This window comes from Macaca thibetana, chromosome 20 (assembly GCF_024542745.1).
Source record: "Macaca thibetana thibetana isolate TM-01 chromosome 20, ASM2454274v1, whole genome shotgun sequence".
Classification (NCBI taxonomy): Eukaryota; Metazoa; Chordata; class Mammalia; order Primates; family Cercopithecidae; genus Macaca; species Macaca thibetana.
This window is the reverse complement of record NC_065597.1, coordinates 55,860,371-55,887,139: the sequence shown is the minus strand read 5'-3', so window position 1 is coordinate 55,887,139 and position 26,769 is coordinate 55,860,371. Positions and strand designations below refer to the sequence as shown.

General features: G+C 45.4%; 1 protein-coding gene across 2 annotated transcripts in view; it reads right to left on the bottom strand.

Annotated features, from left to right (window-relative positions):
- DNAH3 (dynein axonemal heavy chain 3) overlaps positions 1–24,939 on the bottom strand; it is a 207,683-nt gene extending 182,744 nt beyond the window's left edge. For both annotated transcript variants that reach the window (XM_050772636.1, XM_050772637.1), the window contains exons 1-7: positions 22,607–24,939; positions 18,279–18,383; positions 17,476–17,701; positions 13,099–13,171; positions 12,337–12,511; positions 8,900–9,089; positions 6,780–6,975 (exon numbers count right to left, since the gene is read on the bottom strand). In XM_050772636.1, coding sequence (XP_050628593.1) covers positions 6,780–6,975; positions 8,900–9,089; positions 12,337–12,511; positions 13,099–13,171; positions 17,476–17,701; positions 18,279–18,383; positions 22,607–22,636 — 995 coding nt within the window. In that variant the 5' untranslated portion in view covers positions 22,637–24,939. The remainder of the gene's footprint in view (positions 1–6,779; positions 6,976–8,899; positions 9,090–12,336; positions 12,512–13,098; positions 13,172–17,475; positions 17,702–18,278; positions 18,384–22,606) is intronic.
- Positions 24,940–26,769: the final 1,830 nt, after the last annotated feature.

Genomic DNA, 26,769 nt, shown 5'->3' with positions numbered 1-26,769 from the left:
ACTTCCCATTTCAGAGTAAAAGCGTGCCTAGTGACTGGGGCCCACTAGGTGCTTTGCACCCTGTGCCATCTCTCTTGCTCCTGTCTTGCCTGTCACCTCTCCCCACCTCCCCACCCCAACCTCCTCTCCTACCCACCTCCCTGACTCACGATGCTCCACGCTCACCTCATACTGTTTCCAGGACACGCTCACCTGCTGCTGCTTGATTCCATTGCACAGGCTGTTCCTGCTGCCTCCAGTACTCATCCCCCTCGACTTCTACGGGGCTGACCTCTTCACCTTCCAGCCTTGGCTCAAACGTCACCTTCACAGTAAAGGCTACCATGGCTGGGTGTGTGGTTGTGCAGGCTCTGCCCGGTCCAAAGGGCCAGAATGGGTGAGTGCTCTGCTTGTCAAGAAATGCACCCTGGGGCCAGGTGCGGTGGCTCAGGCCTGTAATCCCAGCACTTTGGGAGGCCAAGGTGGGTGGATCCCTTGGGGTCAGGAGTTAGAGACCAGCCTGGCCAACATGGTGAAACCCCATCTCTACTAAAAAAAAAAAAAAAAAAAATACAAAAATTAGCCGGGCCTGGTGGCAGGCGTCTGTAATCCCAGCTACTCAGGGGGCTGAGGCAGGAGCATTGCTTGAACCTGGGAGGCAGAGGTTGCAGTGAGCCGAGACCGTACTGCTGCACTCCAGCCTGGGCAGCAGAGCAAGGCTCTTTCTCAAACACAAAAACAAATGCACCCTGGTGTTAAGCTGCATCCATCCCATCAGTGGAACAGGCGTGGCGGGGAGGTTTGTTAGATTCAAACAAGTATTTTATGGGCAAGCAGCCCCACCCCAGCCCCACACAAACCACACTCCCTATCCCCATTACTCTGGCTAATTTTTCTTTTCATAGTACCCATCACCTTCTAACATATTATCTAATTTATTTACCTAATATATTTATTGTTTGTTTTCCCCCTAGAAAAAATGAACTTACTTCTGTTATCTACTGTACTAAATCAATGCTTAGCACATAACCAGGACCTGGCACCTATTTGTTAAACGAGTGAATGAATGAATGACTAAATGAATGAAAGAAATAAACGAACTCACAGTTTGGAAGCCAAGAGAGAAAAGGGCCTTTGGACCTAATATATGTTTATTTTGTATCTTATGCCTGAGTGACACCTCCTAGAACTACTGATGCTAGAGTTGTCCAGAGTATATCAGTAGAATAGAGCGGCTGGATAAGGAAAAGCAAAAACTAACAAAAAGCTCTCATCAAGCCCTCCATTTTTTTTTTTTTTTTTTTTTTTTTTTTAGACAGGGTCTCACTGTGTCACTCAGGCTGGAGTACAGCGGCGCAATCTTGGCTCACTGCACCCTCAACCTCTGGGGTTCAAGCAATTCTCCTGCCTCAGCCTCCCAAGTAGCTGGGACCATAGATGCGCGCCACCTTGCCCAGCTAATTTTTGTATTTTCAGTAGAGATGGGGTTTCACCATGTTGGCCAGGCTGGTGTCCAACTCCTGACCTCAGGTGATCCACACACCTCAGCCTCCCAAGGTGCTGGGATTACAGGTGTGAGCCACCATGCCCGGTCAAGCGCTCCACTTTTTATTTTTTGTTTTTTTCCTCCTATTAACCCATCAGGCATAGCAGCTAAATGTCGGTCAACCAAGGATGTGGCTGTCTGGTCCTATTGCATCAGACAGTTGCAGAGGCCACCATTCATACTGTGTTCTACGTGAATGATGCCCCCTAGAGTCGTGCAACATGGCAGCCCTGTAGTAGGAAAGAGAACCAGAAAAGTGCTGGCTACATGTTCATGTTCATGGACCACTTCTCCACGCCATGCTCATGCCACTCAACAGGGACCCCCAGGGCAGATCCCCACGGCCTCTGTGAAAGCAGCTGTGATGAGGTTCCCGTAGGTTTCTGTAATGAGTCCAGGCAGAATTTTACTTTGATCTACAATCACCGGGTGTTCCACTGCAGGAAACACCACCACTTCCCCTGGGGGCAGGTTCACCAAGACAGACACAACGCTCCTGGGCGTGGTGACTTATACAGTGCGGCCACTCAGTGAATATTTGTTGAATGAACAGATAAATCTTCTGCCCTCTCCTATGACACGCTTACTTTCGCCTGTTTCTCCCAGATCGATGGATGCCCTGTCCTTTGCCACACTTCCCAAGTCCTCTTTTTAGCTCAAAAATCCACCAATTCTCTTCCTGACGTCTATTCCATTCATTTATAAATCGCTCCTTTAAATGATCCCTCCTTGTCACCACTTCCCAAACTGGATCTTCGCCCAATTTCTCAGCTCATCTAAATTCTTGCCTCTCATTTTCATCATTCATTTTAATGACCAGTTAGGCATTTCTCCTCATCCTCCCTAAATACTGAAGGCTGCATTTCTAGTTCTTTTTGGTGGAGGTGATGAGCTTAGTTTTCACCTTATCTCACCAGGCATAAAGCACTGCTAGGCAAGGATAAGGCCGGAGGACCTCACTCACCACACATTGGACAGCCACCCCTAATGTGGCCATTGACCCCACTTGATAATTCTGTTACTCAGCTTCCATAGAATCCTAACAAACTTCCCACATTGGCCAGACCAGATTTCCTATTCTTTTCTCAGTCCACAATCCTCACTTTAGCCTTCAACCCCCACCCACCTTTCATTGATCACTAAGAACCTGAAGTTAAATAGTGCAGGTCACATAAGAAAATAGCTCTATATCATTTCCTTAACCAATCTTTCTCTTTTTTTTTTTTTTTTTTTTTTTTGAGACGGAGTCTCGCTCTGTTGCCCAGGCTGGAGTGCAGTGGCCAGATCTCAGCTCACTGCAAGCTCCACCCCCGGGTTCACGCCATTCTCCTGGCTCAGCCTCCCGAGTAGCTGGGACTACAGGCGCCCGCCACCTCGCCCGGCTAGTTTTTTGTATTTTTTAGTAGAGACGGGGTTTCACCGTGTTAGCCAGGATGGTCTCGATCTCCTGACCTCGTGATCCGCCTGTCTCGGCCTCCCAAAGTGCTGGGATTACAGGCTTGAGCCACCGCGCCCGGCCTTCCTTAACCAATCTTTCTCACTGCTAATTTTTTTTTTTTTTTTTTTTTGAGATGAAGTCTCGCCCTGTCACCGAGGCTGGAGTACAGTGGCACGATCTTGGCTCACTGAAACCTCCACCTCCCAGGCTCAAGTGATTCTGCTGCCTCAGCCTCCCGAGTAAATGGGATTATAGGCACATGCCACCACGCCTGGCTAATTTTTGTATTTTTAGTAGAGACAGGGTTTCACCATGTTGGCCAGGCTGGTCTCAAACTCCTGACCTCAAGTGATCTGCCCGCCTCAGCCTCCCAAAGTGCTGGCATTACACGCATGAGCCACCACGCTCAGGCTCTCATTGCTGATTTTTTTGGTTCAGTTCATAAAATTCTTCTAAATGATTTCAGTTCACTTTGGTGTTTCTGTTGCTGGCATAATCTTCCTCAGAGAACCATGAAAAACAAGTGGTAAAAAGCCTTTCTTCTCAGTGAAGCTATAGGCTCAACAATTTGCCGTCTTTGCTACATGATCAGTGTAAACTCACATACATGTGATTATCTGTTATCTTCTTAGCATGAAGTTCCTGGCAATTCACCTAGCTCTAAGACTGACTTCCTCACGAGTTTCTATGTTATTTTTTGAGTTCATAAACACACTTGCACTTAAAGCGATACGTTCATTTGTTGAGCAACTACTGTCTGCCAAGCAGTAGTCTAAGCACTTTCCTTACCTAACAGCTCCATGAGGTAGGTATTGCTATCATGGTATTTGCATGTAGAAAATAGGGTCAGACTAGGTGGTGGCTCACACCTGTAATCCCAGCACTTTGGGAGGCTGAGGCGGGAAATATTATAGAGGCCAGGAGTTCAAGACCAGTCTAAGCAACATAGAGAGACCCTGTTTCTACAAAAAATTTAAAAATTAGTCAGGCATGGTGGCGTGCACCTGTTGTCCCAGCTACTTGGGAGGCTGAAGCGAGAGAATCCCTTGAGCCTGAGTTTGAGGCTGCAGTGAGCTCTAATCACACCACTGCACTGCACCCTGGGTGACAGAGCAAAACCCTGTCTAAAAGAAAGATAGAAAGAGAGAGAGAAACAAACAAACAGGGTGGCAGAGGGATTAATTTTCTTCAAATTATACTGTTAATTAGAGACACAACAAGAACCAGAATTCAGATCCTATTCTACAAATTATTATTTTATATGCTTCACCTAGTTAGAAAATTACTTATTCTTTCTCAATGTCCTGACTGCTGAAGGGTACCTCCAAGGCTTTAGAAAATTGAATTCAGTTCAAAGAAGAGAATACAGGTATTTCTTTTCACTGGTGGGCTCTGTCTTAGGTTGACCTCACCCCCTCATTCCTTTTTAAGATAAAAGAAAACTAAGGATTTGAAAAACAAGGAGGTTCTCCAAGTCACAGGGCTCCCTTAAGACTGAACATGTTCAAAGCTACAGATCCTCTCAAAACAAAATACATGAGCTGCTAATAAGTTCGGCCAATCAAAGTTAAGTAAGCATATCTGCCTCTAATTTATCTAATAAAAAACTCAGATGGGGGCAGTTCATCATTTCATTAGCCTGGCCTTTCAGTGAACTCCGGTGTCTTCATTCTCTCACCAGGATTTGTACCCCTTCGTGAAGGGCTCACTAAAAAAACCACAGTCTTCCACCTCCAGGGCCACTGCAATTGATACATAGATAAAACAAATGTGAGATAGCCATCCAATGGATTAGTATGCAGCCATAAAAAGGAAGCCATAAAAAACAAGCTTCAATGTGGATGAAGGATGATAACGTTGTTCACTGAAAGACACCAGACACAAAAGATCATATATTGCATGATTCCATTTCTTTTTTTTTTTTTTTTTTTGAGATGGAGTCTCGCCCTGTCACCCAGGCTGGAGTGCAGTGGCACAATCTCCGCTCACTGCAAGCTCCACTGCCTCCCGGGTTCACGCCATTCTCCTGCCTCAGCCTCCCGAGAAGCTGGGACTACAGGCGCCCGCCACCACGCCCGGCTAATTTTTTTAATGTATTTTTAGTAGAGATGGGGTTTCACCGTGTTTGCCAGGATGGTCTCAATCTCCTGACCTCGTGATCCACCCACCTCGGCCTCCCAAAGTGCTGGGATTATAGGCGTGAGCCACCGCGCCCGGCCGCATGATTCCATTTCTATGAAATGTCCAGAAAAAGCAAATCCATAGAGACAGAAAATCGAGTAGTGGTTGGGAGGAAATGGGGGAAGGTGAGAATGGGGAGTGACTGCTAATGGGTTTCTTTTGGGGATAATGATAATATTCTTGAATCAGACAGTGGTGAGGATTAAACAAACTTGTGAGTATATTAAAAACTATTGCATTGTGTACTTTTAAAGGATGAATTTTATGGAATGTGGATATCTCACTTTTTTAAAAAATGAAAGAGTGAAAAAAGGTGGCTTCTGCCTCATCTGGACTCCTACAATTTTTTTTTTTTTTTTTTTGAGACAGAGTTTCGTCAATTTAATCATTGATAAATAATACCTGAGAGATCACTGCCTGCCAGCCCTGCACTGGCACTGAGTTACATAAAGGAATAAGACCGTCCGGGCATGGTGGCTTGCACCTGTAATCCCAGAACTTTGGGGCACCGAGGTGGGCGGATTGCTTGAGCTCAGTAGTTTGAGACCAGCCTAAGCAACATGGTGAAACCCCGTCTCTACAAAAAAAATTACAGAAAATTAGCTGGGTGTGGTGGTGTGTGTCTGTGGTCCCAGCTACTTGGGAGACTGTGGTGGGAGGATTGCTTGAGCCTGGGAGGAGGAGGTTGCAGTGAACCGAGATTGTGCTACTGCACTCCAGCCTGGGTGACAAGGTGAGATTTGTCTCAAAAACAAACAAACAAACAAAAAGAAATAAAACCCAAGCCCGCACACATCTCACAGGCTAGAGGGAGACAAATAAGTAAACATTCTATTATGACTGAGGGTGAGCCAGGCGCGGTGGCTCATGCCTGTGATCCTAGCACTTTGGGAGGCCAAGGCGGGTGGATCACCTGGGATCGGGAGTTTGAGACCAGCCTGACCAACATGGAGAAACCCCGTCTCTACTAAAAATACAAAATTAGCCAGGCATGGTGGTGCATGCCTGTAATTCCAGCTACTCGGAAGGCTGAGGCAGGAGAATCACTTGAACTGAGGAGGCAGAGGTTGCAGTGAGCCACAATCGTGCCATTGCACTCTGGCCTGGGCAACAAGAGCAAAACTGTCTCAAAAACAAAAACAAAAACTGAGGGTGATGTTGTCATGGATGTAATGCCAAATTAACAATTACTGGTGCTTAGGTTATACTGGATACTGTTTTAAGTGCTTTGGATGTAGTAAGTTATTGATTTCTCTTATCAATCCTATGAAGTGGAAACTTATTAACATTATCACAAATTTAGAGATAAAGAAAGCATATATACACACATATATGCCTGTGAAGCAGCAGAGCTAGGAGTTAGACCTGAGCAGGCTGGCTCCAAGTCTGTGCAATTAAGCAGGACACTCCAGTGCTTACAGATAGGCACGGGGTGCCCTGGGGACACAAAGGGGGGCCACATAAGCCTGCAAGGAGAGGTGTCACTTATAGTTCACGTGCACATTTGGGCTAGGATTTTTTTCGTTCATTTCTCTGCACTGTCAGGGCTCCTCCCACTGCGTAGGGCAGAATAGGCTTGCTTATGCATGGATGCGGTAAAGAAAGGGAATGAAAAAAAAGGGAGGGACTTCTTACTCTGCAAACCACAGTTCCTTCAGCCTGAGCATCATGGGGTTCACCGTGTGCAGATGCTCCTCGTTCCACTTCTTGGCGCTCCTGTAGACACTGTGCCAGGGCACAGGGGCCCGGATCACTCTTTGAGGAAACAAGCGGGGAATGCTCTCAATAAAGAGCCGTTTTCTCTCCATTGGGTCCATGAGGATGTAATCAACTACAACCGGAAAGGGCAAACACCTCGTTACTAAGCTGTAAGGGTTGTGCTCTTGGCTTCAACTCGTTTTTTTGTTTGTTTTGTTTTTAATATAAAACAGTGAGACCCCGTCTCACTACGTTGGCCAGGCTGGTCTCAAACTCCTGGGCTCAAGTGATCCTCCCACCTCAGCCTCCCAAAGTGCTGGGATTACAGGCGTGAGTTATTATGCCTGACCTTAGCGTCAACTCTTTTTTTTTTTTTTGAGACGCAGTCTCTCTCTGTCGCCCAGGCTGGATTGCAATGGTTCAATCTCAGCTCACTGCAACCTTCACCTCCGCCTCCTGGGTTCAAGCGATTCTCCTGCCTCAGCCTCCCGAGTAGCTGGGATTACAGGTGCCTGCCACCACACCTGTCTAATTTTTTGTATTTTTAGTAGAGACGGCGTTTTGCCACGTTGGCCATGCTGGTCTTGAAATCCTGACCTCAGGTGATCCACCTGCCTCAGCCTCCCAAAGTGCTGGGATTATAGGCATAAGCTAGCACACCTGGCCTTAGCTTCAACTCTTAGAATGTAAATGAGCCTCTGTCCATTTGCAAGGTCATGGGTAATCCCCTGGGTATAATTCAACTGGGGAAGCTTCACTCTTGGTGTTTGTTTTCTTTCTGAGGGTATTTTACAGGAAAGAGGAGGGTGACTTCATGGAGTGGAGCACTTAGAATCTGGGGTTGAGCCCTGGTAGGTGTCTAGTATCATGCATGACAATGACATAGGATTTGCTGATACCTCATTAATCACTGATTGATTTCTCACACCAAAATAGATGCACACACAAGAAAACCCACCATGGATGATACCATCCATTACACTTAGAAATAGAAATTTAGAGACCAGATGTTTTACATACTAAGAAAGATTGGTAGAAAGCTTCATAGAGGAAGTAACATTTGTGCTGGGTCATAAAGAACAAGTAGCAGGTCGGGTGCGGTGGCTCACACCTGTAATCCCAGCACTTCGAGAGGCTGAGGTGGGCGGATCACTTGAGGTCATGAATTCGAGACCAGCCTGGCCAACATGGCAAAATCTCGTCTCTACTGAAAATACAAAAATTAGCTGGGAATGGTGGTGCGCGCCTGTAATCCTAGCTACTCAGGAGGCTGAGGCAGGAGAATCGCTTGAACCCAGGGGTCCGCGCAGGTTGGTCTGGAAATCCTGACCAATCTCTGCAGTTGCAGTGAGCCGAGATCACACCACTGTAGTTCAGCCCGGGCGACAGAGCGAGACTGTCTCAAAAAAAAAAAAAAGAAAAAGAAGAAGAAGAAGAAGTATAGAATCTCGGACAGGTGTGATGGCTCATCCCTATAATCCCAGCACTTTGGGAGACCGAGGCAGGAGGATCTCTTGAGTCCAGGATGTTCAAGACAAGGCTGGGCAACATAGGGAGGCCCTGTCACTAAAAAAATAAAAAAATAAAAAAAAAATTGTTTAAACTTTACAAATGTAGAATCTCAGGCCCCAGGTTCAGATCTACTGAGTCAGAATCTGCATTTTAACAAGATCTGCAGATTACAGGGATGCATGTGAATATGTGAAGTGCTGGTATAGCCATCAGTGATGGTAGGGGGATGGGGGAATTTGAATTAACGGTTAAATTATGTTTTGGGTATTTCCAGTGGAACCAGGGTGGTAAATGACAAAGTGAGAAGAAAGAAGGTGCCTTCCAGGCCAGGCATGGTGCCTCATGCCTGTAATCCTAGCACTTTGGGAGGCTAAGGAGGGAGGATTGCTTGAGCCCAGGAGTTCCAGACCAGCCTGAGCAACAAAGCAAGACCCTGTCTCTACAAAAATAAAAATAAAAAAGAAGGAGGTGCCCTCTACACCTACTACATAGAAGCTTCTACTACATAGAAGCTCCCCAGCCCCCTTTATGCCCACCAGCCTTACCGATGCTTTTCATGAGGCTACTGTAATAGTCATTCTCCTTCTCCTGCACGAGGACCACCATCAGGGGCTCCAGGAAGGGACTTGTCAGCAGCGTGTTAGAAATCAGGTTTGAAATCCGAACCATCACTTCACCCTCCTCAGGGGCAATCATGTCTTTGCGAATTCCATTGGTCAGATAGTAATTATATCTCTTCCATAAACAAACCACCAGCAAGAAAATGGTCATGATTGGATCATGGGCTCACCTGTTCTGCCCATCAGCTGCCAAGGGACCCCATTCACACAGCATTCGTCCGCCCCCTTCGCTTGCTATAACCATGCATTCTGGGCCTGTCGCTTCACACTCATGGCAAGGAGATCACTGGAAAATTTTTCCCAAGACTTCAGAGGATTCAACCAAAACCAGAGCGATGTCAGTGGGGTATAAGGAAGGATTTGCCAAATACCACCCAGATAGGAACAGTGGAGTGAGTGCAGAGTCCAGGGATGGAGGTGGCATATCTGGTGACCTTTAAGAAGAGGAATGACAGGCCAGGTGCGGTGGCTCACACCTATAATCCCAGCATTTTGGGAGGCAAAGGTGGGCGGATTACCAGGTCAAGAGTTCAAGACTAGCCTGGTCAATATGGTGAAACTCTGTCTAGCTGGGCATGGTGGCCCACGCCTGTAGTCCCAGCTACTTGGGAGGCTGAGGCAGGAAAACTGCTGGAACCCGGGAGGCAAAGGTTGCAGTGAGCCGAGATTGTGCCACCGCACTCCAGCCTGGGCAACAGAGCAAGATTCCATCTCAAAAAAAAGAAGAGGAATGACAAGTTCCTAAAATGGCCTCGAATCGTTCACCCTCCTGAACAGCAATGATCCACTATAAAACACTTTGATCCTGTAGCTTGTAGCTGTCAGTGGGGAAAAATATCCCCAAAGTCCAAGATCTACGATAGTTCTTTTTGTTTGTTTTTTGAGACAGAATTTCACTTTTGTTACCTAGGCTGGTGTACAGTGGTGCAATCTCAGCTCAATGCAACCTCCGCCTCCCGGGTTCAAGTGATTCTCCGTGCTCAGCCTCCCAAGTAGCTGGAATTACAGGTGTGCACCACCATACCCAGCTAATTTTTGTATTTTTAGTGGAGACGGGGTTTCACCATGTTGGCCAAGCTGGTCTCGAACTCCTGACCTCAGGTGATCCACCCACCTCAGCCTCCCAAAGTGCTGGAATTATAAGCATGAGCCAGCGCACCCAGCTGATAGTTCCTATTCAAGCAAGGGCTTTTGAGTTTCGAAAGCAACCTAAACACACAAATGAAACAAAAATGGCCAGTGGAACCTAGTGACTTCAGGAAATTTTGTATATTTAGGGTTTGCCTCTGAGCTGCTGCATGGCTGAGTGGCTCTGGGAATGACTAATTTCAGACAGAGGAGAAGCACAGAGTGTCAGGAAAGGACTTGATGTCTGTTTTTAAGTTTCAGATCAGAAGAGGTTGCTGGCGGGCACAGGGGTTCCCGCCTGTAATCCCAGCACTTTGGGAGGCCGAGGTGGGTGGATCACCTGATGTCAAGAGTTCAAGACCAGGCTGACCAACATGGTGAAACCCTATCTCTACTAAAAATACAAAAATTAGTCAGGTGGGGCGGTACACACATGTAATCCCAGCTACTCGGGAGCTGAGGCAGGAGAATCACTTGAACCCAGGAGCCAGAGATTGTAGTGAGCCGAGATTGCGCCACTGCACTCCAGCCTGGGCAACAGAGCAAGACTCCCTCTCAAAAATAAAAATAATAATAAAAAAAAACTACAGAGACTTTAGTATCAGCCAGACATGCTTTAAGTCCTAGTTTTGTCTCCTGCACTGTAGCCCTTGGCACATTGCTTAAACAGTCTATACTCCACTTTCCACAACTGGACAATAGAGATAACCATAGAACCCAGGTCTCAAGTAGGGTCAAGTAGCTAAAGGGTTTAGCATGGAATTTTGCCAACAGCACATAGTCACTGTGAGTTTTTATTAATCATTTTATTATACACCCTAAACTCACAACACATTTGCTCTAAAGTTTTGTTGTTCTTTTAAGACTGGTTGGAAACTCCAACATCTGTCTAGAGCCAGACAGGTAATGTTAATAAGTGAAAGTTGTCTAGACCTAAGAAAATAATAAGGAATGGTGGGAACTGTGATGAACTGAAGAGTGTATTTCTTATCTAAAGGAGGTAGCTACTGCTTAGCACCAAATATTTTAGTTTTCTCAAGAGAAGTTGGAAAATGTAGCCTACGTGAGACTTTCCTCATTCTTTTTTTTTTTTTCAGATAGGGTCTTGCTCTGTTGCCCAGGCTGGAGTATGGTGGCATGATCATAGCTGGGATGCCTGAGGTGTCAGAGAAGGGGACCAAGGGATAGGCTGTCTTGTCCCAGAAAGGGCTGCCCAGACTGGAGTGTAGTGGCACAATCATAGCTGACTGCAGCCTCAGCATCCCAGGCACAAGTGATCCTCCCACCTTAGCCTCCCAAGTAGCTGGGACCACAGATGCATGGCACCATGCCCAGCTAATTTTTGTAGAGATTGGGTTTCTCCATGTTGCCCAGGCTAGTCTTGAGATCCTGGGCTCAAGTGATCCTTGCCACTCCTCCTTCTAAAGTGCTAAGATTACAGGCATGAGCCACCACACCCAGCCACCTCATTTTTTTTTTTTTTTGAGATGGAGTCTCACTGTGTTGCCCAGGCTGGAGTGCAGTGGCTCAATCTTGGCTTACTGCAACCTCCACCTCCCAGGTTCAAGCGATTCTCCTGCCTCAGCCTCCTAAGTAGCTGAAATTATAGTGCCTGCCACCATGCCTGGCTTTTTATTATTATTATTATTATTATTATTTCATTTTTAGTAGAGACGGAGTTTCAGTATGTTGGCCGGGCTGGTTTTGAACTCCTGACCTCAAGTGATCCACCTGCCTTGGTCTCCCAAAGTGCTGGGATTACAGGTGTAAGCCACCATGCCCAGCCACCTCATTCTTAAAACACATCTACAGGCCAAATTCAGCCTATGATAGAGATCCCAGATAAAATATGGGATGCTTTGGGATATACTTATACTAAAAAGTTACTCATTACCTAAAATTTGAATTTAACTACGTGTTCCATTTTTTGTCTTGCAAAATCTGGCACTCCTAGCCTATGGGAGTGCCATTTTTGCAACTTACATCCTAAAAGGACCCAAGGTATCAATTTCCATCACTTACTAGGGCAGAGAACATGCACACACACTCTCTTTCTCCCTCACTCGCACAAGCACACAAACATGCGCCCTCTCCAGTAGCCTGTCTTGCGTCTAGACTTTGGTGTTTTTCAAACATTTCCCAGGTGATTCTGCCGTTCTCCCTGAATTTAGAATCACCGAGATGCCGGGAGCAATCTTCAGCAAACTGAGGGAAAGGGGGCAACAAGAACGTACCTCCAGGTCCGATTCAGAGGGCTTCTTTTCTTTACTTTGCATTTCCATCTCCTGCTGTAACATGACATCGAGCTGCTGTTCTGGACTCATTGGTCTGCTTCCTGGGAACGTCAAAGATGGCTTTCCCTCCTTCTTCATGGGTGAGAAGATTGACGTCTTGAAGGCCAAGTTGATCCTGAAAAGTAGACACAGCTCAGCCCTTGGCGTTTGGTTCTCCGGAGAGGTGCTGTGGTGTCGCCTACATTCCCTAGCCTGATGAGTGTGGTTCTGCAACAGAAGCCCCTCTCCTCTGTGTCATCTAATGTCATGTGTGTATACCTCAAAGATGACCGTAACGACTGAACACCTCATAGGTATTTCAGCATGGTTTTGTTCAGTTGGTTTATTTTGTTTACAATCTCAAAAAGCCTGGCCAACATGGTGAAACCACGTCTCTACTAAAAATACAAAAATTAGCCAGGCCTGGTGGCATGCACCTGAAATCCCAGCTACTCGGGAGGCTGAGGCAGGAGCATCGCTTGAACGTGGGAGGTGGAGGTTGCAGCAAGCTGAGATCATGCCACTGCACTCCAGCCTGAACAACAGAGCAAGACTCTGTCTCAAAAAAAAATTTTTTTTTGGATTAAGGTGATTGGTGGACAAAATGTGATTATCTGGGAATGCTTTGAAGCCAAGAAACAGAGTGTGGCTTCAGTGAGACCGCATCCTTCTTCCGTTCAGCCCACTGTCCTGCCTTCTCTGGTGCCCACAGTGACATCTTACCTAGTGGAATTCTCTTTGTTTCTGGAGGAAAACTTCGTTTTCTTCCTTATGGGCTCTGATGAGCTTTTATTTGCTGGAAGAATGGAGAAGAAAGACATCAGTGATGGGCAATGGCGTTGGGCCGTTCTCCGTCCACAGGGGCATGACTCTTGGAACAGTCCAGGAGCACACTAAGGGGAGTGGACATGGTATGGCGCAACAAGGCAGGAGATGTGGGCTGAGGTCCCATGTGCATCACTGATTACCTGTGTGACCCTGAAGAACTGGCTTTGTCACTCCGGACCTCAGCTTCCTCAACTGTAGAGTAGGGATGTGCATATCTTCCATTCATCCATACATTTGGCAAGAATTAACAACTGCTCGTTTCATGTATTCTCCAATATTGTATACTCTATTTTCTAAACACCTGTTATATTACTGTTTAATATTTATCTTTAAGTAGACTTGGGCATTTAAACTTAGTACATTTGGACAGGCGCGGTGGTTCACGCCTGTAATCCCAGTACTTTGGGAGGCTGAGGTGGGCGGATCACCTGAGGTCAGGAGTTCAAGACCAGCCTGGCCAGCATGGCAAAACCCCATCTCTACTGAAAAATATAATAAATAGCCAGGCATCGTGGCGACCACCTGTAGTCCCAGCTACTTGGAGGCTGAGGCGGGGAGAATTGCTTGAAGCAAGAGGTGGAGGTTGCTGTGAGCCAAGATTGTGCCACTGCACTCCAGCCTCGGTAACAGAGTGAGGCTCCATCTCAAAAAAAATAAAGAAAATTAAAAATAAAATAGGCCGGGCACAGTGGCTCATGCCTGTAATCCCAGCACTTTGGGAGGCCAAGGCAGGCAGATCACGAGGTCAGGAGTTCGAGACCAGCCTGACCAACATGTGAAACACCCCCGTCTCTACTAAAAATATAAAAATTAGCCGGGTGTGGTGGCACATGCCTGTAATCCCAGCTACTCAGGAGGCTGAGGCAGGAGAATCGCTTGAACCCAGGGGACAGAGGTTGCAGTGAGCCGAGACAGCACCATTGTACTCCAGCCTGGGCAATGACAGTGAAACTCTGTCTCAAAATATTTTAATAAATAAATAAATAAATAAAATAAACTTAGTACATTTATTTTTGAAAGAAATTTTACGATTATCAGAAATAAGAAACAATAAGTATATATTTATTGCAAGTGGAAAAAGCAATGTCATTTGCAATAAATAGAAGGTAGCTACAATTAATTCAATAAATGATATAAAAACTATATTATTAAACTTTAGTTAGATATTACTTGCTAAAGTGTCTATCTTTGAACTTCTCAAAATAGTCTAAATGTAACAATAATACAAAAAATCCTTTTTTTTTTTTTTCTTTTGAGACAGGGTCTCACTCTGTTGCTTGTCCTGGAGTGCAGTGGCATGAGTTCAGCTCACTGCAACCTCAACCACCCAGGCTCAGGTGATCCTCCCACCTCAGCCTCCTGAGTAGCTAGGAGTAATGGCGCATGCCACCACATCCGGCTAATTTTCCTATCTTTTGTAGAGACAGGGTTTTGTCATGTTGCCCAGGTTGGTCTCCAACTCCTGGGCACAAGCGATCCTCTCAATAAACTCAACAATCGAGGTATAGATTCACAAAATGGAAATAATACAGCAATAACAATATTACGCCAAAGTAAATTTTTAAGATCCTCCAAGTATGAATGTATTTTAATGAATAATAAGCAGAAATCAACTCAAGCAAGGACATGAATAACAGACACCAGTGCTGCTCTGAAGAAAGCATCTTAGTACTTTATATTCAAAGACTCTAGCTGGCCTGAGAATTTTTGGGACAATGAAACCTGGGAGGCATTAGTACTAGTTCTTCACAGATATTAATAATTTTGGACTAAGAAAATCATTAAAGACTGCTACAGACTGAATGCTAATGTCTTGTGAAATTTTGCATATTGAAACTTAATCCCCAGCATGATAGTATTTGGAGGTGGGTGTTGGGAGCAAGTCCCCCAAAATCCGGCCATAAACTGGCCCCAAGACTGGCCATAAACAAAATCTCTGCAGCACTGTAACATGTTCATAATGGCTGTAAGGCCAGCACCGGAAGGTTGTGGGTTTATGGGAATGAAGGCAAGGAACACCTGGCCCGCCCAGGGAGGAAAACCGCTTAAAGGCATTCTTAAGCGACAAACAATGGCATGAGCGATCTGTGCCTTAAGGACATGCTCCTGCTGCAGTTAACTAGCCCAACCTATTCCTTTAAGTCGGCCCATCCCTTCATTTCCCATAAGGGATACTTTTAGTTAATTTAATATCTATAGAAACAATGCTAATGACTAGTTTGCTCTCAGTAAATATGTGGGTAAATCTGTCTGGGGCTGTCAGCTCTGAAGGCTGTGAGACCCCTGATTTCCCACTTCACACCTCTATATTTGTGTGTGTGTCTTTAATTCCTCTAGTGCCGCGGGGTTAGGGTCTCCCTGACCGATCTGGTCTCGGCAGGTGGGACCCTTGGGAGATGATTAGGTCATAAGGGCTCCATCTTATGAATGAGATTGTGCCTTTATAAAAGAAACACCAAAAAGATCCCTCACCCCTTCTCCCATGTGAGCACACAGCAAGAAGATAGAGAAGATAGATGTCTATGAATCAGGAAGAGGACCCTCACCATACTCTGAATCTGTCGGTACCTTGATCTTGGACTTTACAGTCTCCAGAACCATAACATATTTATTTCTGTTGTTTATAAGCCACTAGGTTTATAATACTTTGTTATAGCAGCCCAAAACGAACTAAGACGATGACCATGAAATTAGCAATTAGAGCAGCAAACTTAAGGTTCTGTGTATCATGATCTTGAACATTTGGGTATTAATTATTTGCCACATGTCCTTAAAGCAGGAACATGCAAAAGCAGCATCCTAGAGACTGTGGGTGTACATGTAATACACAAATAACACTGGTAAGAACCACTTGGAAAAAAAATCATCCAAGTGATATTGAAAGGGCTATGACAGTAAGAATGGAATCAGAATTTGGAGAAGGGAGGTAGAAAACCATAAGTAATTAGAAAATTTGAAATGGAAAGATAGTCATTTAAACAAAAAACACTCATTAGACACGAAAAACTCAAGACTGAATAGAGTTGAAGAGAAAATTAATAAATTGGAAGAGGTAATTGAGAAACTTACCCAGACATAGCACAGAGAGAAAAATGAAAAATATAAAAATGAGTTTGAGACCGAGAGCAGATCAAGAGTGCCAACATACAACCAACAAAAATTACTAAAGGATACCCTTAGGTCGATATACCTATGCTTGGTGGGAATTAAATTAACACACACAAGGTGCTGTGGTAAGCAGCTTCCAAGATAGCCCCCAACGATCCCCATCTCCTGGTAACACCCCTTTGTAGTGTAATCCTCTCCCCTTGAGTATGGGCTAGAACTAGTGACTCCTAACAAACAGAATGTGGCAAAAGTGATAGGATGTCACTTCCAAGATTAAGTTCCAAAAAAAGCCTATGGGTTCTCTCTTGCTGTCTCTCTCTTTCTCTCTCCCTCCCTTGCTCTAAGGGAAGCCAGAAGCCATGTTGTGAGTTGTTCTAAGGGAGAGACCCATGTGGCAAGAAACTGGTGTCTATGGCTAACAGTCAGCAAGGACCTGATGACATGAGTGAGTTTGGAAGAGGATCCTTCCCTAGTTGACTTTAGATGATGGTGGCCTTGGTGTATGCTTTGATTGCTAGTGAGGGGCCCTGAGTCAACACTACAAATTCAGTCATGCCCACATTCTTGCCCCCACTGAAACTGTAAGATAATAAATACTGGTCCTTTTAAGCCACAGAGTTTTGGAATAACTTATCATGCAGCAAACAGTAACACAAGTACATAGAACAGTGCCTGGTATATGTAAACTGTCTATAAATGTTAGCCATTTGCATTCATTTCCTCTATAGATAAGGAGGAGAGTGAGGCTTTACAAAGTTCTCCAAAGTTAGCTTCAGCAAAAGGGGAGCCAGGATCAGAACCCAGGAGTAAAAAATTCACTCCAGGCCGGGTGCAGTGGCTTATGCCTGTAATCCCAGCACTTTGGGAGGCTGAAGCGGGTGGATCACCTTAGGTCAGCAGTTTGAGACCAGCCTGGCCAACATAGTGAAACCCCGTCTCTATTAAAAATACAAAAAAAAAAAAAAAGTTAGCCTGTAGTCCTACCTACTCAGGAGTCTGAGGCAGGAGAATCACTTGGGCCCAGGAGGCGGAGGTTGCAGTGAGCCGAGATCATGCCACTGCACTCCAGCCTGGGCGACAGAGTGAGACTCCATCTAAAATAAATAAATAAATAAATAAATAATTCCCTCCAGAGCCCCAAGGGTATGACACTGCCACAAGTACCTGATGATGGCAGCCCCTGACCGGTCCTGTCCCTAGGGACATTGATGGTGGCCGGTTGGTACACCTTCAGCAGGTCTTTCAGCTTCAGGTCCTGGGCCATCAAGGAGTAGTTGTTGGCGATGGAATCACTGGGTCCACGGTGGTGATGCTGCTCTTTGAAGGGTGCAGCCAAGGTCCATGATGTGCGTTGCATCAAGGGCGGGTAAAAGCTGTGTGACATGATCGTCTACGAGGGAAGAAGTGCAGAGTGAGACCCAACGAGGAACATCTCCCCATGAGCCTGGGCTCTGTTTACATTGAGGCTCATGAGAGTTCCAAGTGCCTTATGCTATGTTTCTGCCTTCTGCACATTAAGTGGAAAGACTTTCTGAACAGACACCAACTGTACTTCTCTGACCATTTTGAGCATGAATTCTGATGTCAGGGATAATAGTTTGCATTCACCAGTAACTCTGAGGCAGGTAATTGACATCTCTGGCCTTTATTCCTTATGGACATGAGTACAAGGTAGGAACAATTACCTTCATTTTACAATGAAACATGCAGAAGTTCAGAGAGTTTAAATAACACAGCAGATCAGTGGATGGCCAGATTCTAACTCACCTTTGAACAATGGCATAGCTCTCTCTCCCACACTTCTGCAGCCTCTTCTGGGGGCAAACACGACCAAAGCTACTAATCCCACTTGTCAGGTCTGTTTAACTCCCCACCCCCAACGAGAACCTGCCAAATACCGAGAGAAGTGGGGAAAGCACTTCACCTTCTCACCCTCAACAGAAGAGCTGGCAGCCAGGTGTGCATACCTGATAGAGCCCAGACGGTTCCTCATTAGCAGAAGCAGGCAGAGGGGGCAGTTCTGGCTGCCCCTGGGAGTGGCTCATGTGATGTATGGAGTCACTTCTGGAGATCTGTGGGACATGGGAACAAAGCCACCCTTCAGAAATTAGGGAAGATTTGCAAGCCTCTGAGTTGGTTAGGACTAAAGAGGTCCCCAGGAAAGGTTTTAGGTCCAGAGCAAAACACCCCTATCACTCCCATCCATTATGTATGTTTCATTTATTTAAAAATTGACAGATAAGGGCCAGGTGCGGTGGCTCACACCGGTAATCCCACCAGTTTGGGAGGCCAGGGAGGGTGGATGACCTGAGATCAGGAGTTCAAGACCAGCCTGACCAATATGGTGAAATCCTATCTCTACTAAAAAACAAAAATTAGCCAGGCATGGTGGCGTGTGCCTGTAGTCTCAGCTACTTGGGAGGCTGAGACAGGAAAATTGCTTGAACTTGCGAGGCGGAGGTTGCAGTGAGCTGAGATTGCACTCTGAGATGTATTGAAGTGTATATACGTTAAAGAGTGACTAAATCTAATTAGCATATGCATTACCTTGTATGGTTATTATCTTTGCAGTGAGAATACATCCACTCTCACAGCATTGTTCAAGAATAAAATATATTGGTAATTAGTCACCATGCTGTACAATAGATCTCTTGAAGTTATTCCTTCCATCTAACTGAAATTTTATATCCTGTGACCATCTCCCCAACCCTTCCACTCCTGTTTCTTTTTTTTTTTTTTTTTTTTGAGATGGAGTCTTGCTCTGTCACCCAGGCTGGAGAGCAGTGGCACTATCTCATCTCAATGCAACCTCCGCCTCCCGGGGTCAAGTGATTCTCCTCCCTCAGCCTCCCAAGTAGCTGGGATTGCAGGTGCCTGCCACCACACCCAGCTAATTTTGTATTTTTAGTAGAGATGGGGTTTCACCATGTTGGCCAGGCGGGTCTTGAACTCCTGGCCTCAAGTGATCTGCCCGCCTCGGCCTCCCAAAGTGCTGGGATTACAGGCATGAGCCACCATGCCTGGCCCCTGCCTCATTTTTTAATCATTCAGTGTCTCCTCCTCGGATTCCCTTCTATAAGCAAATGTGGATATTTTTCCCCTGTGGAAGAGTCCAAAATCTGAGGACATCCCCAGTACCCTACCCTCAGGTATGATTAAAGGCAGTGACTTTAAAAAAAATGGACTCGCATTTTTTTCTTTTTTCTTTCTTTCTTTTTTTTTTTTTTTTTGAGACACACTCTGTCACCCAGGCTAGAGTGCAATGGTACAATCTTGGCTCCCTGCAACCTCTGCTTCCCGGATTCAAGCAATCCTCCCGCCTCAGCCTCCCAAGAAGCTGGATGGGTGCCCACTACCATGCCTGGCTAATTTTTATATTTTTAGTAGAGATGGGGTTTCACCATATTGGTCAGGCTGGTCTCGAACTCCTGACCTCAGGTGATCCACCCGCTTCGACCTCCCAAAGTGCTGGGATTACAGGCGTGAGCCACCCTACCAGGTGGACTCTTGCATTTTCACATGTACAAAACTCCAAAGAGAAATTCACGCAGGCAGTGGCACTGAATTTTCTGTGTATTTAACACACACATAAGCAACTCTTTATGCTTCCTGCAAAAAGGAAAAGTGTTATTTCAACAGTGTGGGTGTTGAGTCCTCCATTCCAACCAGTGAGTGCATACTGAGAAGCAAGCCTCAGGTAAGGGTAAACTTGTGGCTCCCATGGTCACTCTCAGATCCCAAGTGCCCCTCCACCTCTCCTGAGCAGAGATGAAAGTGACTGCATTATTGAATGAGATGACATGTGGTTTTGCCTGAAGACTCAGCCCCTATACGCAAAACAACCACTTCACCTGGGGCTAGTGATGGAGAAACTGCAATTTGTTCCAACACTGGAAGAAAAACTATTGGCCTGGACTTATTGAGAGGTGTTGCTGTTCAGCACTTTAAAGGTGGTTTGAAGGATTTTCAAGGGCAATTTTGGCTCTCTGTGATTTTCACCTTAGGCAATGACTTTGGACTTAACTCCTAGATAAGATGAGCCAACATTGTATCAATGTGATTTATTTGGTTGTGCAAATTATGACATGCAAGATCACTGATGAGGGGGGGATGAGGCAGGGGCATATGACTCAGCTATTAGCTGCCCCTCTGCCCCCAACCCCTTACAGATGACTCAAATTAACCATCATTATCTCTCCTCGAGCACCTACCTCATTAAATAACAACAGAAAAACAAGAACTGCAGCAATAATATCTACCATTATTCCAAACTATTTTAATGTGCCAGGTACTGTACAACCTTACGAGATTTTTTTTATACCCACATTCTAGCTGAAGAAAATGAGGCAGAGAAGATCGGTAACACGTCCCAGCCATGTAATTGGCTGGCTTGCCTTCTAAGTCAGTGACTTTTTTATATTTTTATTTTTTTTTTTTTTTGAGACCAAGTTTTCGCTCTGTCGCCCAGGTTGGAGTGCAGTGACACGATCTCGGCACTGCAACTGCAACCTCCACCCCCTAGGTTTGAGCGATTCTCCTGCCTCAGCTTCCTTACTGCATTATGCAAATTGACAGATACGCTGTTCTTGGGATAATGAAGAAAGCAAACCGTGAGCATTTTGCAGAACACAATGGAAAGAAGGAGAACCTCTGTAGAAACAAATTAAAGAGAGCTATGTCATAGGCTCGGACTAAAACAAATACACACACAGTCATAAGTACGCTGGTAGCAGAAAGCATCCCAATCCGTGGATAAGGAGCACGTGGGGCACACACAGCATCAGCAGATCTAGGCATCAATTGCGGAACAGAGCAAAGAGTTTCCTTGGCTATACCTGGCTAAGAATCCTCTGTGGCACCTTCAAGAGGAGATGGAGATTCTCATAAGAACTAGCTGGTCGAGGCAAAATTGTTTGTTAAAAATATGAATGCTTGGCTAGGTGTGGTAGCTCATGTCTATAATCCCAGCACTTTGGGAGGCCGAGGCGGGTGGATCACTTGAGGCCAGGAGTTGGAGATCAGCCTGGCCAACATGGAGAAACCCCATCTCTACCAAAAATACAAAAATTAGCCAGGCGGTGGCGCACACCTGTAGTTCCAGCTACTCAGGAGAATGAGGCAGGAGAAGCACTTGAACCCAGGAAACAGAGGCTTCAGTGAGTGAAGATTGTGCCACTGCACTCTAGCCTGGGTGACAGAGAGAGACTATCTCAAAAAAAAAAAAAAAAAAAAAAAAAAAAAAGAGAGAGAGAGAGAAAAGAAATTAATGCTTAAATCTTCTCTTTGGTAAATTTCAAGGAGCTTTTACTTCAGAGCATATTGGCTTAGTTATTATCTACAAATCCACTTTAGTTTTATTAAGTTTCAATTTAAAATGCTCCTCTGGGCACTTCACTGTATGGCAACGTGGTGATTCCACAGAGATATAACAGAGACTCAGGAACCTAGATTGGGTAGAACTGTCACTTTGGGCAGCTTATTGCTGATTACACATGTTGTATGCATGTTCTTCATGAAGGCAGTTTCCAAATGCTTGTCTGAGGACCTGCTACACAGAAATCACTCCAGTCTTAGATAAAAATATAGATTCCAGGGCCCCACTCCAGATTCTTCTGGATCAGAATCTAAGAGTGGGGGACCGAGACTCTCTGTTTTTAAGACGCTCCCCAGAATATTCGGATGTTCAGCCACAGTCCAAAACTGATGGGTGGAATATGTGGTCTAATGGGCTTGGAAGGGAAGGAAAAGGAAGAACGGGTGTCTATTCCTGAATTTTTCACAGCAAAACTTGAAGATTTCCAAAAGTCTAATTCAGCAAAAATGATATTTCAAAGCAGACAACAAAAAATGTGATGAATACACTTGTTCATTCAAGGGCATCTAACATGCCAATTGGCCTATGATCAAAATATCCCCCTTCCCACATATTCCCAACACATTAAAAATACAGGTAGATCGGCCAGGTGCGGTGGCTCAAGCCTGTAATCCCAGCACTTTGGGAGGCTGAGGCGGGCAGATCACCTGAGGTCGGGAGTTTAAGACCAGCCTGACCAACATGGAGAAACCCCATCTCCACTAAAAATACAAAATTAGCCGGGTGTGGTGGCACATGCCTGTAATCCCAGCTACTCGGGAGGCTGAGGCAGGAGAATCACTTGAACCCGGGAGGCGGAGGTTGCAGTGAGCTGAGATCGCGCCATTGCCCTCCAGCCTGGGCAACAAAGAGCGAAACTCTGTCTCAAAAAAAAAAAAAAAAATTGGGTAAAACAAGAAAAGTCTTAAAATTCACACCTACCTTCTGACATGAGCAATCCATGTCACCCATGGTGTTCACTCTAATTGTAGCTATTTTTTAAAAATGAACGAAGAGCTCTCAGCTTCTCCAGGGATGTGCCTCTCCTATCCAGTTGCTCTGAAATTCACACTTCCTTATAGCATAATGGGGATGACACCAACAATGGAACTTTCCAGATGTTCTGAAAGCTCTGTTCATGAGGCTCCCTCTCTGAGGTCATAGACTTTGGCCCCCTGAGGAGTTCCCTGGTAGAAGAGGAGAGAAAGGGAAGCTAGAGATAAGGGGACAGCACTGTGTTTCTGCTGCGCTTTTAGCTCTGGTTCCTACTTCCCCAGCGGTGGCCACGCTTCCTTTCCCTCAAGTGTTTCTCTCTTGGAAATTTTCCAGAAACACATTGAGTTCACTGCAGAGGAAAGACTGAAGCAGAGTTACATATTAATACAGAGAAGAGGGAGACTTACCCCTCCAAACAACATCCTGGCAGCCCGAACTGTTCTCCCTCCTCCTGCCTGGACTCTAACGCTGGCAGTGCTTGTATGCAGGCACTGGGCACAGTAACCAAGTCTCGGCGTCTGTTGCTAAGGGAAGGAGGGGCCTCCGCAGTGCCCACATACAAGACTGGGCATGATCTAGCTCTATCAGCTGGTGTCTCCCTTTGCTGGAGCCCAGCTGGGCAGCAGGAAGTGTTGGTGACAGAAGGGAACATGGGAGGGTGTTTACCAATGTTCCAGGAATAACAGAGGCAGCAGCAATAAAAGACCTTTGGAGACATCAAAAAGCACAGAGTACGGTGGTTAATTTCTTGGGATCTACAGTTGGACAGGTCAGACTTCAGATCCTACTCTTCTCATTAATTAGCTGTGTGGTTTGGCAAGTTGCTTAATCTCTCCAAGTGTCCTTTCTGTCTGTAAAATGGCAATTATGTGAGTCCCTACTTCATAGGGTTGCTTTGAAGGGTTAACGGGATAACGTGTACAGAGCGATTTGCATATAGTAGAAGGATAACTGATATTTTCCCAGTTTTGCCCCGTTTTAACACTAAGACCTGCATCCTGCAAGCCATCTCAGTCCTGGGCAAACTGGGATAGTTCGATCACCCGACACAGTGGATGCTCTATAAATGTTGTGGCTAACACCAATATTACGATAAACACAGAAATACATGTGCACATACTCAAAAGTAACAATACTAGCTGCCATCCAAATAGTAAAAGCACATGTTCCATGGTCACTGTGAAGTTCTCTCAAAACCAAGTTAGACTTAATGAGTTTTTTTGGGTGCCATGCTTGCATATCTTGTTTTTTTTTTTTCATTCAATTTCCCCCCAAACACCATGATATTCCTATTTTAAGGATAAGGAATAAAAACTGAGAGATATGGGCCGGGTGTCACGGCTCATGCCTGTAGTCCCAGCACTCTGGGAGGCTGAGGCAGGTGGATCACTGGAGGTCAGGAGTTCGAGACCAGCCTGACCAACATGGTGAAACCCCATCTCTACTAAAAATACAAGATTAGCCAAGCATGGTGGTAGGCACCTGTAATCCCAGCTACTAGGGAGACTGAGGCAGGAGAATCACTTGAACCTGGGAGGGAGGTTGCAGTGAGCACAGATCATGCCACTGCACCCCAGCCTGAGCAACGAGAGCGAAACTCCATCTCAAAAAAAAAAGAAAGAAAAGAAAAACAAACAAAAAAACTGAGAGATACATAACGTTCCTAAGTCAACTTGACTCATAAGTAGCACTGACACAATTGAAACCTATCCTGATGACTCTGAGTCCACTGCTCTTTCCATAAACTACCTGTCCAGAACACAAACACTCCCGAATTCTTAGGAAGAGCATTGCATAGCACAAAGTACTTCAATTTTCCCCCCTTTCCCACTCCTTCCTCAAAGCTGGGCTTTCCAGCCTTTCAAACTAACCCTGAGCTTCTCCATCTCTTAGATTTGTGCTGTTTATCATAAAGTATACATACGGTTTCAAATAGCATTTGGAATCAATGAGACAGTGGGAGGGCTGGAGGTTCTGGTTTAGACAGAAATGGGGAGATGACCAGGTCTCCTATACAGGGTGTGAAACCTCATGTCCCACCAAAAACAGCAACTGTAATCCAATGAAGTGAAAAATTAGAATGGGGCCAGGCGCAGGGGCTCATGCCTTTAATCCCAGCACTTTGGGATGCCAAGGCGGGTGGATCGCCTGAGGTCAGGAGTTTGAGACTAACCTGGCCAACATGGCAAAACCCTGTCTCTACTAAAAATACAAAAAATCAGCCGGGCGTGGTGGTGGGCACCTGTAATCCCAGCTTCTTGGGATGCTGAGGCAGGAGAATTGCATGAACACAGGAGGCGGAGGTTGCAGTGAGCAGAGATCACACCATTGCACTCCAGCCTGGACGACACAGCGAGACTCTGTCAAAAAAAAAAAAATTAGAATGGACCTGATGTGGAGCCAATGGACCCTATGGCTCATGTGTGAGTAGGAGACATGCCACCATCTGAAATTTAGTGTGCTTTAAGTCTACTAGTGTTTAAAACTATCAAAACAATAATAATGGCTTCCACTTACTAAGCATATACTATCCCCCGGGACCTCTGCTAAGCACTTAGTAGACATCATGTCTTTGAATCTTCTCAACAACCTAGAATATAAATATCAGTATTATCACAAGTTTTAGGATTGAGGAAACTAATACATGAAACTAACCTGACCACAGTCACACAGCTAGGTCAGCAGGAAAGTTTGAACCTGGTTATGAAATTTGTTCCATGGCTTCAACCAAAAACCTACATGTAATCTGAGGAAAGATGAAAAATAAATAAAGTATCTGCCGAAGAGAATGAAAGCGACCTCCCCCAGGCCGCCTCACCTGTACCAGAATAGTTTGTTGTTTGACAACTTCATGTTGGATAACTTTTAAGAAGGGATATAGGCTTCCAGTTTCTCAATCCTCAATCTTCTTTGTCTTTCTTTCTTTCTTTTTTTTTTTTTTGAGATGGAGTCTCGCTCTGTCACCCAGACTGGAGTGCAGTGGTACGATCTCGGCTCACTGTAACCTCCAATCTCCTGGGTTCAAGTGATTCTCTTGCCTCAGCCTCCCCAGGTGTGTGCCAACACACCCGGCTTATTTTTATATTTTTAGTAGAGATGGGGTTTTGCCATGTTGGTCAGCCTGGTCTCGAACCCCTGACCTCAAGTGATCTGCCCGCCTTAGCCTCCCAAAGTGCTGGGATTTCAGGTATGAGCCACCATGCCCGGCCTTGTTTCTCAATCTTCTCAACTCCAAATGCACAGGGCTGCCAGACAAAACACAAGGTATCCAGTTAAATTAGAATTTCAAACAAACAATTTTTTAGGTAAAAGAATGTTTTAGGGCCGGGAGCAGTGGTTCATGCCTGTAATCCCAACACTTTGGAAGGCTGAGGCAGGCAGATCGCAAGGTCAGGAGTTCGAGACCAGCCTGACCAACATAATGAAACCCTTTCTCTACTAGAAATACAAAAATTAGCCGGGCGTGGCAGCACACGCCTATGCTGGTTGCAGTGAGCTGGGATAGCACCACGCTGCACTCCAGCCTAGGAGACAGAGCAAGACTTCGTCTCAAAAAAAAAAAAAAAAAAAAAAAAAAAAAGAATGTTCTAGTATAAGCATGTCCCATTCAATACATGGGCTGTACTTGTACTAAAAAGTTACCCGTATTTACCTGAAATTCAGATTTAATTGAGTGTCCTGTGCTTTTATTTGCCAAATCTGCCAACATGGGGAGGAGAGGTCAGTGAGGTTCCAAGTTGTCCCCGTCTCTTGGTATCAACAGTTTAGGGTCTTAATCTGTCTCTAGAAAATTTTCACACATTTCTTATTCAGAGGCTGGTTCCTGGCAGCTCATTCCTGACACCTAAAATAGTTGTTTAAGCAGAGCAACAGTTTCAATCCTTGGAGGCTACTACAGCAAAATACCAAAGTCTGGGTGGCTTATAAACAATAGACATTTATTTCTCACTGCTCTGATGGCTGGAAGTTCACGACCAGGGTGCCAGGGTGGTCTGGTTCCAATGAAGGCCCCCTTCCATGTTGCAGCTGCCAACTTCTCATTGTATCCTCACATAGTGGAAAGTGGGGAAGAGAGCTCTCTGGGGTTTATTTTATATTTTATGTTATGT